Source organism: Globicephala melas, chromosome 2 (assembly GCF_963455315.2).
Source record: "Globicephala melas chromosome 2, mGloMel1.2, whole genome shotgun sequence".
Classification (NCBI taxonomy): domain Eukaryota; kingdom Metazoa; phylum Chordata; class Mammalia; order Artiodactyla; family Delphinidae; genus Globicephala; species Globicephala melas.
In genome coordinates, this window is record NC_083315.2 from 131,602,339 (window position 1) to 131,615,450 (window position 13,112).

At 50.1% G+C, this 13,112-nt stretch overlaps 1 protein-coding gene across 7 annotated transcripts in view; it reads left to right on the forward strand.

Moving 5' to 3' along the window:
* Positions 1-13,112, forward strand: part of SAMD4A (sterile alpha motif domain containing 4A) — a 232,707-nt gene that overhangs the window by 197,470 nt on the left and 22,125 nt on the right. For all 7 annotated transcript variants that reach the window (XM_070044965.1, XM_030855027.2, XM_070044969.1 and 4 more), the window contains 3 exons: positions 5,333-5,666; positions 7,911-7,996; positions 12,896-13,014. In XM_070044965.1, the coding sequence (XP_069901066.1) occupies positions 5,333-5,666; positions 7,911-7,996; positions 12,896-13,014 (539 nt within the window). The remainder of the gene's footprint in view (positions 1-5,332; positions 5,667-7,910; positions 7,997-12,895; positions 13,015-13,112) is intronic.

Here is a 13,112-nt window from a genome sequence, read left to right on the forward strand (position 1 = left end):
GAGGTACCACAGATAGATGTGTAGTAGTGCTCTCAGAATCCAGCGTGATCCACATCATCGCTGAGGCTGGTGGGGACGTCTTCCTGGGATGAAACAGGCCACTCCACCGCGATGAGGATGGAAAGCAGAGGGGAGCCAGTGCTGGCGGGAGGACTCGCTGGGAGCCCGTGGCCAGTGGTGGGCCCCTGAGCCAGGGCGGGGGCCGTGACGGTGGAGAAGGATGAGAGAGTCAGTTAGCGGGAGTCCGGGCATTGGCAGGAGGTGTGGGCTTGGGTGTCATGCGATTTGGGAACTGAAAATAGAGGAGGAGCTATATAGTGAGGGAGAAATGGAGTTGAGTCTGGCGGATGCAGTCTGAGGTGCCTGTGGGACACCCAGGCAGAAACAGCAAGTCAGTGTCCAGGAGAACAAGTCTAGAGTCCACAAGGCTTTGAAAGGCTCAGCTGTGGGTCGTTTGTGTGTGAGTGGTGGTTGGTACCCCCAGAAGTGTGTGGCGAGTGACGAGAGCCGAGAAGAGACCCTGGGTGGGGGGCAGCAGAGGACATGGAGGGACCAAACAGCGACAGACCCCTGAGGGTCAGAGAGCGAAGGAGGGACCATGGAGGAGTCACATCCCATGAGGACTGTCACTGCGCCCTGGAAGTGGCCACCAGCAGCTCACTGGTAGCCATGATGAGTAGGGTTTCAGAGAGATGGGAGGGGAAGCAGAAACCCAAGAACCGGCGAGCGTGAAAGGATATCGAAGCTGTGGGGTCAGGCAGTGTAGACTTCTCAAGGTATTTGGTAGAAAAGGAAAAGGGAAGATTAGAATGGTCACTAGGGCAGATTTTCCAGCATTTATCTTTAATAATGAAAATGTTGCCATGTGCTTTTATTTACTGTCTTTTTTCAACCGACTCCCAAATGATGAAGCTGAACCATTCTCTGAGCCTGGGAACCTGGCCTGGAGAAAGGAGACACACACACACACTCACACACATGCACTCGCACACACACACACACTCACAGTCACTCACACACATACACTTCTGTGTTGCCACTGCTCCCTGTCCTGACAGTATCCTCACGCTGCATGGGTCCCGGTAACCGTAAGCATCTTAGGGCAAAGGTTCTCTCATATTTGTTTTTACACCCCCAGTGTCTGACAGTGCCCGGCCCGTAGGGAGAATACAGTTAAGTAGATGCAGGAGTGCTATCTGTTGGGTGAGGAGTCCAGTTCTTCTCACACAGAGAGAAGGATAGGGCCATGGGAAGTTACGTAAGTGTCGGGGCCGCCACTGGCAGCCAAAGCTCTCGCTTCCAGATGATGTGCCCCTTGTGGCTGTTACATGCCCCTAGAGAGGCTCTGAACCAGTCTTCCTCCAAGACCTAAGAAAGTCAGGCCAGGAAGGCTGAGATAGTCAGATTTTAGCCTCCTTCCCACTTGTCGGCCCTGAGCTGTGCCTGCCTGAGTGGACTGCTGTGCAGGAAGGACCAGCCTTCCCACTTCTGCTCTCACGTGAGCTCCTTGGCTCTGCACGGGAGTTAACGGGCAGCTTTGCTTCTTTTTGTGTTCATAACACAGGATTATATTTATGGTATGAAGGATCAGCAGAGACTTGGGCTGATTCCCTGTTTTTGTCAACATGGAGAATTCATTCCCACAGCCCCTCGAAGGTACAGGATTGAGCTAGCTTCCTTCTCAACTTGGGCCCTCAGTGCTAAGTTCCGGACTTCACTCTGAAGAGTCAGGAATGTAACCGGATGGTCATAGTGCCACCCCACGGAGGCTGGCATAAGCAGGAGTATTGCCAGCTGGTCACAAGCCAGGTGTTGTCTTTGAGACAGTGGCTTTGAAGTCAAAACAGAAGTCAAACAAAGCATGATTCCTGATTGTGATATTTTCAGAAAGTGTCCAACGTTATTCATTATGTTTATGCTTTCCTTGTTGGTGTAGTTGTCCCCAATAGAATAAGATCTGAACTTGGGACAAGTATATGCTTCCTGTTCGAAGGAGTTCGGCTCTTAGCATAACCCAGATCTCCTTCCCCATCACTGAGTAACTACAGAAGCCTTCATGCCACGTGACGAGAGCAGACAAGGTTTCAGTGGCAGTGGACAGAGTCTCACAAGTGTGCATTAGCTCCCCTCAGTGGTAGCCGCCACGCGGGATGGCACAGTAGGGGTACATGTGGTCACCCAGAGGGGCCTGCCAGCTCCGCCTGCCCAGCCCCCTTTCATGGGGAAGCCTCATCCCTTCTCTCTCCTCTCCCTTCCCCTCCTCAGTCAGGGCTGACCTTCCACACCCAGGTGCTGGCTGGGCGGTTGGCAGAAACGGGAGGACCTCGAGGCAGGGGTTGCCCAGTTGGCGCACAGTTTGGTCAGAAAAGGCGGCAGGGGCCCTTCTGGCATAGGTCAGCTAGCTTGCCTCCCTGTGTCACGCCCTGATAGATCACCAGGTCCAAAGTCAAGGAACCAGTCACGTGACAGCATCAGACTCTGGGAAAGGGCTGGTCCAGCCTGGGCAGTGGGAAAACTGGGAATGACCAGGAGCGTCCTGCCTCACGCATCAGGCTGGCAGACACAGGCTGCAGGCTGGTCTCACCACGCACGGCCCTCTCCGCCAGGTTTAGAAGGAAGAGGGTAGACTCTCTGAAGCCTGCCTCTTTAAAAGGAAAATGGGATTCTCTCCCCTGAAGTAGGCGGGACGGTGGCCCTGGCCAGGTTTGAGACAGTTCTGGTGGCTACTTAACGTTTCACTTCCCTCCGAATCCCTGCGTGCCAACTAGGCTGAGGCACCGTTCAGGCTCTGCTTCCAACCCGCGAACAAAGCAGGTTCCCGCCAGCGACGGGGCGGGCTGTCGGTGTTTTGCTGCCCAGAACTGAAACATGCCTGTCCAAGGCTACATCCTCAGATTTCCTCTTTCTAACTGATTGATGGGCGGTCCGGGTGTAGAAATGATCGCGTTCCATGAGCTTGTGTTCCTTGACATCATCAAGCAATTTTTCTTGGTAAGAGAGGATCCCAGGAACCGGTTGGTACTCATACTTCAGGCTTTTAAAATTATGTCCTTGCTATTCTGGGCTCTCAGAAGATTAAATACTTCATTAGTAATCAGGGCCCTGGTAGTCACGGTCCTTCCCGGGTCCCGGGCAGAGGTCTCCTGCCTAAGCATTGGGCAGCACTGTGGCAGGGCAGGTCCACCCACCACACCACGGAAGACCCCCCAACCCCTGACCTCCAACCCCAAGCATCTGAGCCTGTTCTGTGCCTCTGCGAGCATCGGGCAAACAGATAGATGTCTACCAGAATCAACTTTCACTCCTTTTTCTAATAAATAATGCCCAGGATATAAAACTCTATGTATAGGAGGATCTAATTTTATTATATAAAGTCATGTATGTATTACAGACGATTATATACATTACAGGCATACCTCGCTTTATTGCACTTCGCACATACTGCCTTTTTCTTTTTTCTTTTTAACAAATTGAAGGTTTGTGGCAGCTCTGAGTTGAACAAGGCTTTTGGAGACATTTTTCCAAGAACATTTGCTTATTACCTCATGTCTCTATGTCACATTTTGGTAATTCTCACAATATTTCAAACTTTTTCATTATTATTATATTTGTGATGGTGATCTGTGATCTTTGATGTTACTATTGCAAAAAAATTATGACTCATTAAAGGCTCCAGTCATGACCAGCATTATTTAGCAATGAAGTCTTTTTTTTTTTTTTAAAGACTTCTATTTTATTTATTTATTTTTTGGCTGCGTTGGGTCTTCGTTGCTGCACGCGGGCTTTCTCTAGTTGCGGTGAGCGGGGGCTACTGTTCGTTGTGGTGCGCGGGCTTCTTATTGCGGTGGCTTCTCTTGCTGCGGAGCACGGGCTCTAGGCGCGCGGGCTCAGTAGTTGTGGCGCTCGGGCTTAGTTGCTCCACGGCATGTGGGATCTTCCCGGACCAGGGCTCAAACCCGTGTCCCCTGCATTAGCAGGCAGATTCCTAACCACTGTGCCACCAGGGAAGCCCCAATAAGTATTTTTTAATTAAGGTATGTACATTGTCTTTTTTAGACATAATGCTATCGAATGTTTAATAGACTATAGTGTAGTGTAAACATAACTTTTATATACACCAGAAAACAAAAACCATTTGTGTGACTTGCTTTATTGAGATAACTGGTTTATTGAGGTGGTTGGGACCAAACCCGGAATATGTCCAAGGTCTGCCTGTATAGTATATACAGTTCTCATCTCATGTAGAAGAAATTCTTGCATCCCTGCCCCAGACTGCTGACTCCTACACTCAGGCCCCCATGGCTCCTTGGACCTCATTTTCCACCCCCTCCCCTCCCCCACCCTGTTCTACCCCAGCCCTCCTTGCTGTTCCTCACACACTCCAGGCTCCCACCTCAGTGCCTGTGCCCTCTGCCTGGAGCACTCCCGGGAACCTGCAGCTCAGGCTCAACTGGGTTCCTGCTCCAATGTCACCCCGTCGCGGAGCCTCCCCTCCCAGCAGCCCTGCCCTGTGCCTTAAGTCTCTAGCATGACGAATGTTCATCTCATGGCAGGATGTAAACTCCCTGAGGGAATCCTACTGGCTTTCTCGCCATATCCCCATGCCTAGCCCAGTGCACAGCAGGTCAGAACACCCAAAACATACTTATAGATTTAACAGAGAAGCACATAACACCGAAACCTGCAGCTTTACAAATATTAACATCATCACAACCAGCTGATGAGGCAGGTCCTACTGTTACCTTCATTTTATCCCCAGGGAAACTGAGGTACAGAGAGGTTAAGTCATTTACCCAAGGTCACACAGCAGCATCAGAATTCAAACCCAGGCATCTGTCCTAGAGTCTGTGCTTTTAACCACCGCCTGTGTTGCTTGTATCATGCGTTGAATGAAGGTGTGAATGACCATGTTCCTTCATCTACAACAAATCACACGCAGGTCAGGAAGCCACCATGTGACCCTGTATAACTTTGTTATACAGCTTCTAAAGTGTGTGAATGTAAACTAAATAAATGCATTTTAAAGAAAGGCATTGAGGAAGCCAGGGAAGGAAATGTACCGAAATCATTTTAGTGATCATCACTAGAGAGTGGGATTTTAAAGTGATCATATTTTCCTTGCCATACCTGTATGTATTTTCCAAGTTTTCTGCCTGGGCTAACAGTAGAATGATTCAGTTTTCAATGGTTGCTCTTCCAAAGAACACTCTAATGAAGGGGTCAGCAGCCCTGAGCCCTGCGTGAGAACAGCTCGGGGAAGAGGTGGGGCGGCATGGAGGAGGGTCACCCAGTTCCTGACCCTCATGGAGGTCTTCTCCCTCCGACCATCCAGGACATCATCGAGGGGGGCAACCTGCGCATCCCCCTCCAGGAGCTGCACCAAATGATCCTGACTCCAATCAAGGCCTACAGCTCCCCAGGCGCCACCCCCGAGGCTCGCCGCCGGGAGTCCCAGGCCTCACACCCTCCTTCGCTGATGGGCCCGGAGAGCCAGAGCCCCGACTGCAAAGAGAGCGCCGCGGCCGCGGGAGCCACGGCCACTGCCTCGGCTGGGGCCAGTGGCGGCCTCCAACCGCACCAGCTGAGCAGCTGTGACGGGGAGCTGGCTGTCACCCCCCTGCCAGAGGGGGATCTCCCTGGGCAGTTCACACGTGTCATGGGGAAAGGTAGGACCCGATTCTCCCGCCTCCCCTTTCCTCTTCTCGACACCACTGACTAGAGCTCCCAGTTCCCGAGAACCTTCCCCGGGGTGCTAGGCAAACTACCAGAGTACATGTCATTAGCCCATTTTACAGATGAGGAAAGTGTGGCCCGGAGAGGTTAAGATATTTGGATCTGAATTTCAAGCTCTCTGATCCCCAAAGGCGTCTTCCTTCACCCTGGCTCCCTTCTCTCCCACTTCCTCAGACCAGGGCCTCCTGGACCCTGCTGGCGGAGCGCTTATTGGGCCTTTGGACGCTCAGGCTGAAGGCAGCCTTCCCACGGGCCACAGAAGGTACCACAGCCACACTGTGTGTGTCTGTAAGGCAGCATAGAATTCCCACGTGGTCCTTTGGGTAAGAGCGCCCCTTCTGCCTGTGACTGCCCTGTGCCCGGCCCTTATGCACATATCCTTGACCCTGTCTGACACTAGAATAATTTGTGCTTGATGGGGTATTTCTCAAAAAATCTCGATTATTTAAAAAATGTAGTGAATACCAGTACTTTTCCTTTGGGAAGGGGAAACAAGTTTTTTCTCTTCCATTGTGCAATATTTCAGACCATTTAAAACTGGGTTCTAACGAAAAGGACAGCTGAATCTTACAGGCGCAGTGAGACACTCCCTATGGTACATGTCCTTAAAAAGACTGAAATCTGTAGAAATCTGGCTCAGAGGAGATGGTTTGTAGCATCCCTTGGAGCTGAAATGCTGGTAGCTTCCTGGTCCGGGTAGGTCCCGCCACCTTCTCACTCTCCCCCACCCCCAAGTGGGCTCTTTGCTGTGTGGATTAGAGCAGATGGCCCCATGGGTGGAGGTACAGGTGGGCGTGGTTATCTGAGAGTGTGGTACATCACCCCCCTTCCCTGTGACAAGACCCATGTGGGCTCTGCCCTCAGGGGACTCACAGTCCTCTGACATGGTGTCTTTATAAAATTTAACTACTTTCAAATAAATTATAAAATTAATTCATGCTCTACATAAAAAATCAAAGCTAAACAAAATAGTGAAAGGTGAAAAATACGCCCACCTCCACCCCAGGCCCTGCCATCTTCGTCCTCAGAGGTAACCACTCTAAACGGTGCGGAATATCCCTTCAGAAACATTATAATCATATACAAGCTCATGAGCATCCTTTTTACACACACACGGGTCCTGCTTACATGTTTCTCTGCAGCTTGTTTTTTTTTCATTATTTCTAGCAATACAAAAGCACCACCTCATTCTTTTTTAAAGGCTGCGTACTATTCCCCTGTATGCATAAACCATAATTTAACAGGGCCACAATGAATGGGCATTGAGATGGCTTCCACGTTTTGTTATTACCAACAATGCTATACTGAAAATCTACGTGAGATGGTATAAATGGGATTCTGTGACAGGTTGGTTATGCAGGATCAGGGAGAGAAAGGAATCCCGATGCCCGGTTTCAAGCTTCATGGCGGGGCATTTTTACTTCTCACTGACGTCTTTGTCAAACCATCTCCACCTGGCCTTCTAAACAGTCCCATCAAAATCAGAGCCTCAGGACCTCTAGGATGAGAATAGAATGGGCTACACTAGCGTGGCCATGACCTGTCCAGGGGGGTTGTGTCCTCCACCTGCAGACTAGCTCTGCTCTGTCTCTACGAGAACTTCCTCGAGTGTGTAGGTGAATGTGAGCCTGTGCATGTATAAATGTGGGTACCGCTTTGAGAAAATCACCCTCCTGTGACTGAGTGGCAGGCTCCCTGCTCGTGTGCGTGCCCACACACCTCACATCCTAAGAGGCGTGCCAGCCTCACTCCTCCGGATGAGATGTGCGGCTCATTCACAAAATTACGGCTCTTGCTCTCTGATAACGGCTGATGGTCTTAATGCCTTTGAACTCCCTCTCAAAAGGAACCTCTTTCAAAGACAGGGCTCCGGACGGACGCTGCTGCATTCTTCCTCTCCCAGAGTGGGCAGGGTTGCAGAAGGCTTAATATAGAATGGTATGCGTGGAATTAACCAAAGGGGCTTCTGGAGGCAAGGGCTCCTGTGGTAACCAAGCCTTTGACTTCAGTGGAATGAGGAGCCTCCTGGCCTTTTTTGTGAACGTGACATAAAGCCACAGTCACACATACCTCTCAAAATATTGGTCCTGAAAGGAAATCAGAGGCAGATCTCAGAGGTTAGGATGGGTGTACATTTCTCTGATTCACCTTCCCTTTTTTATTTTTTTAATTCCCAGTGTGCACACAGCTCTTGGTCTCCAGACCCGATGAGGAGAATATAAGTTCCTATTTACAGCTCATAGACAAGTGTCTAATCCATGAGGTGAGTAGTGACAGGTTTCACGAAACTGCTTTTTCTCGTTGCTTAAAAGTGGTTCTCAGAGTTTCTGTGGTGTGATCATTTGGGTCTCCAACACCTTGTGTTTGAGTCGGGGGGTCATTAGTAATAGCTTGGGCAGAACGTGGCTGTGGTGGCTTCAAACCTAAACGCAGCTTGCGTATTACTCTGGGGTCCAGAGATTCACCTGGACTGAGCTCTGACTTGGGGGCAAATGCCTGAGAGAAACGTCCGGCTCCGGAAGCCTGCCCGAGGGACCGAGCCTGGGGAGGCTGACCACAGTCCTGCCACCTAGCCCCGGGGGTGTGGAAACATTTTCCCTTTGAGCTCAGGAAAATTGGAGGAGAGCGGGGAGAAAAGGAGAGCGTACAGAAGAAATAACCTGTGTCTGTGTGTATGTTGTATGTGGTTTGGTGGTTATTCTGCTGTATTTTGACTTGTGATTCTTATAAGAATTGGTTTTATTTTTTTTAATTTTTATTGGAGTAGAGCTGATTTACAATGTTGCATTAGTTTCTGCTGTACAGCAAAGTGAATCAGCTATACGTATACATATATCCACTCTTTTTTAGATTCTTTTCCCATAGAGGTCATTACAGAGTATTGCGTAGAGTTTCCTGTGCTATGCAGCAGGTCTTTATTAGTCATCTATTTTATATAAAGTAGTGTGTCTATGTCTGTCCCAATATCTCCCAATTTATCCCTCCCCCCACCCCGCTTTCTCCCTTGGTAACCGTAAGTTTTTTTTTTTTTTTTTACATCTGTGACTCTGTTTCTGTTTTGTAAATAAGTTCATCTGTACCATTTTTTTAGATTCCACATATAAGTGATAACATATGATATTTGTCTTTCTCTCTCTGACTTACTTCACTCAGTGTGACAATCTCTAGGTAGCCTCCACCCAAACTCCCACTCACCCTTTTCAATGTCCAATCCTGACACTGCTCTCATTTGGGCCAGCAAAAAATCAATAGGAAGGAGAGAAGGCAAGAACAGGGGATGGATTTTAGAGCTCATTCATTCTGTAGATATTTATTAAGTACCTAGATCCTGCCCCTGGCTAGGGAGCTTCCCGTGGGAGGGGAGTGGGTGAGACAAAAGGAAAACAGGTCACCACACATATGACAATAAGGCCACCTCCGAGGAACTGGAGCCCAGGAGGCGGGTACCTACCCAGAGCCCAGAGGCACTCCGTCCAAGCCAGACCTGAAGGGCGAGCAGAATCTTAGTGGGAAAGTCTTGGTCCATGAGGAAGCGGAAGAGAGCAGTCAGGCAGAGGGAGCAGCGCTCGGAGGGGCCGAGGATGCTTGGAGTAGGCTTCAGCGGGGTCTGATCAGGGGAGCATTAACATTTCTGAAAAAGCACACCGGAACCCTGCTTCCTCTCCCACGCCCACACTCAGCACTGAGCCTTGAAGATACTGCAGGACAAGTTCCCTCCCACCTCGCCTCCAGTCTGCTGAGCCCAGGAGACAAAGTAACGAGTCCTCCAGCTGCCTCCGTTGGGTGGTGCGCTAGCTTCCTAATTGGTCCACGCCAGCCCCGACGCTGTGGCCTGGCGCTTCTCCCTTTCCTGCCGTCGTGCGTGCCCTCCCTGGGCGTCCTGGCTCTCCTTTCTGTGTCTTTCCCCTTTTCTTCCCTGGAGCTCCAAGTGACAGGTGCCAAGGTGGCCCCGTGTGGGCTCATCTCCCCTGACTGCAGGGGAGGGGGGCACGTCACGGACGGGAGTCACGGGCAGAAAGGAGCTTGTGCCCTGCCCGCTTGCCTGCATCCATGTCAGGATGGAGGGGCCAGCTCTCTGCTTTGGGAGGGAAAATGGTGTTTGAGGCTTTTTATGATTTGAGTTTGAGTAGAGGGAACACGTTTGAATAATTTTCCACAGCCTCGGGTTATTCTGTGTGTGCAGAACCCACCCTCCCCGCGAGGCCCTGTCGAGGCACAGTCTCCAACCGGGCTGGAGACTCGCCGGGGCTCCGAGACACGGGGCTCCCTTTCACAGCCCGATCTTGCTGTTCTTTAGCCAGTGGATGGGAGGGTGTTGACTGCCGAGACACCTTCCTTCCTCCCCAGGGACAAAGGAGCCAAATCCCTAGAGGAGTAAAAGGACAGGAAAGTTCTGAATCTTATTTCTGAGACCAGTCACTTCATCTCCTGGATTATAAGCCCAGGCTTCTCGCCTCCTTGCCGTCTTGAGAAGGTTCTGGGAAGAAGAGCTCTTGCCCCCTTTATGACCCTTGTAATCCAGCCACAAGAGCTGTAGGACACATCTTCATCCAGACAGACATATGGGTCTGGGCCTGACAGGGACAGAGAACTCAGAAGTGGCTGACCGGCTGTGTCTGGGCATTCTGGAGTCTGGAGTCTTCCTTCCCCTCCGGCCCCCGAGGAGGCTGCTGCCAGCGCAACCCAGAGCTGCCTGGAGCCGGCTGAGATGAGGCGCTGGCATCCCAGCTGATAGCAGAGCTCCCACAACCGAGTGCTATTTGCAGGCACACACGGGAAGCAGCTCTCAGAAATCACTCATTACCAGCCATGGTCTAGCTCCTCTCCAAGCCTCCCAGCCGCAGCTCCCAGGACTGAGAACAGCCACACGCTCAGCACTCCTGAGGGGCCCGTTCCCATCTGCAGCCCCAACTACGTGAGCCTGTTGCCCCGCTGCTGAGTGGATGAGCTGACCTCTCTGAGGGGCCATAAACATTTCCATCTTCTTGGGTGCTCCTTGCCGCCAGGGGAGATGTCACACATGAACCAGTGTCCCTGGAAGCGCTTTGAATGCACATCTGTAAAGTGAGTCATTTACTCCTTTGTCACTTGGAAACTCAGGTGGGCTCCAGACCAGCTCAGTGTTGTAGTTCTGAGACCTCGAAGTCATTGGTTGGAGTTTAAGGCCAGGGTTGAAGACCAAAGCTTATGAATGTGATGGACATTCATATGCTGCCACCAAAGGGCTGGTCCGTGCAACCGAAAAACCTAGTCAGTGTCTGTGGGCAGCACACAGTGACCCATGGCGAAGAGCCAGGCATGTTCTGAGTATCCTAAGTGCCCTTTGTGTGTGAATTTCATTTAATCCTTACAAGTTCCCTTTGATGAGGTATTATTAACCTGAGTTTTTAGAAGGAGCAGAGTCTCAGGTAGAGGAACTTGCATAAAGATGTGCAGGGATTCAAGCCCTGCCCATTTGCATCCAGAGGCTTCCACTGACCCACTGGGCTGGACTCTCCTCTCCTCCCCAAGTCGTCTTGACCAGCGCACCTGCATCTTGTGTCCTCGCTCAACATTTGGCTGAATAAGCTGGTCAGAAGCAGAATCTACCCATCCCTTTATTAGTCTAGCAGAAATGCTTGCCTTTTGCAGTTTTTGAAGCTATTCCTGTATAGCTGGACACTCGCTGAACATCACCAGCAAATGAGAGGGACCACAGAGGAGAACCACATCCTCACCTTTTAGCCGTGAGACCATCCACCATGCACCTTAAGGCGTGTCAGCACATTTATCTCTAACGGGGCACTGAGTGCCTGCTGGGGAAGTCCACCTTGATGACTGTGCTCAGTGGCATCTGGCTAAGGTCAGCCAGGAGGAAGGGGTTTGCAAGTCGTCAGTACCTTTTCCACAATATGACTAACGTCTTCTTGCTTTTGTTCACATAGCTCTCCTGTGTTCAGGTCCTTAAAGATGAAGTGTCATTGGAAGAAAATAAAACTGTCATTTTTTTCTGTCTGTTTAAGGAATCTGTTTCCTTTATGGGAAACAGACATATAGTCTGTTACTCTAAGTATTCATTTATTTCTACTTAAAGTATTTCATGCTTTATTGACAAAACTACTTGGGTATGGTATCTCCATCACTGTTACTGCTAGTCAGTCAGATCCAGTGGCTTTATGACAGTGCGTGGACCACAGTTCTAGGCACTTGACAGGGGTTTCCTATATTGCATGTGTAGTCCTCACCATCTAGAACACTGCATGGCCATGGCTTATCTGCAGCAGAATTCCCAGGGCACTTGCTGCAAACACAAACCCCTAGACTTCTCTCCATATCTATGAAATCAGGCTCTGGTGGGGAGAAGGGGTTCAGAAATCTGCATTTTAACAGTCTCCTGGGGGATCCTAATATATCATGAATTTGAGAGTCCCTGCCTTGGGGTCTCATAGCCCCTGTGAAGTCCTTCCGTGGGCTTCGCTTGAGTACATAGGCTGTACACACAAAGACACATGATATAGGTGAGAGTGTGTTACGTATGGGGCAGTAGGCAAAGCATCCCCAAACACCAGTTTTACTAGAAAAGACTTGAGAAGGCATCAGATCTACCCATTTTCCTAAACCTTAGACAAAATTTAGGTGAGGAATGGTGCACTGGGGTTGTGTAGAGCATGGGGCCCCTTAACTGGAGATTTCTCAGCAGAGGCCAGACACGCCGAGAGTACATTCCCTTTTCCGAAGCCCCACAGACCACTCCAGGGTGAACACACACCGTCAAGCAGATTGATTTTTTGGAGTGGTTTAGCATTTCCATGGATTATGAAAATGCCTGTAAAAGCCCAAGTAGTCAACAATCAATTTTGCAATTCATTCTTGGTTAATAAACAGAGTCCAGAGTGGAGTCAGGGGAAAGTGGAAAGAGGGTATGGATCTGCCAGAGATGCAACCAAAATCGAGGGTTGTCAAAAGCTTAATGCATGTACCTTACCAGGCATCTCCAATGTCAAATAACTTGAATTTTCAGTACAGGCAGCTCCCAAATAAAACTGACTGCTGTTTGGAGCAGGTTGGAAACCAGGTGAAGAAAAGGCAGCTGCAGGACTCCGATGTTTCCCCGATTAATCGCGTGTTTCTCCCTCTAATGCCAGGCTGCGTCACCCATTAAAAAGTCCTGTTTGTTTTGCAGGCATTTACAGAGACACAGAAAAAACGATTGTTGTCATGGAAACAGCAGGTGCAGAAGCTCTTTCGGTCTTTCCCTCGGAAAACCCTTCTAGACATATCAGGATATCGACAGCAAAGAAAGTATGTTGGGATTTCAGTCTTTGTACTGCATGGTGGTTCCAGTACCCCACTGTCTGCTTAGGTTCCAGGGGCAAGACTACACAGGGCATCATTCCTTG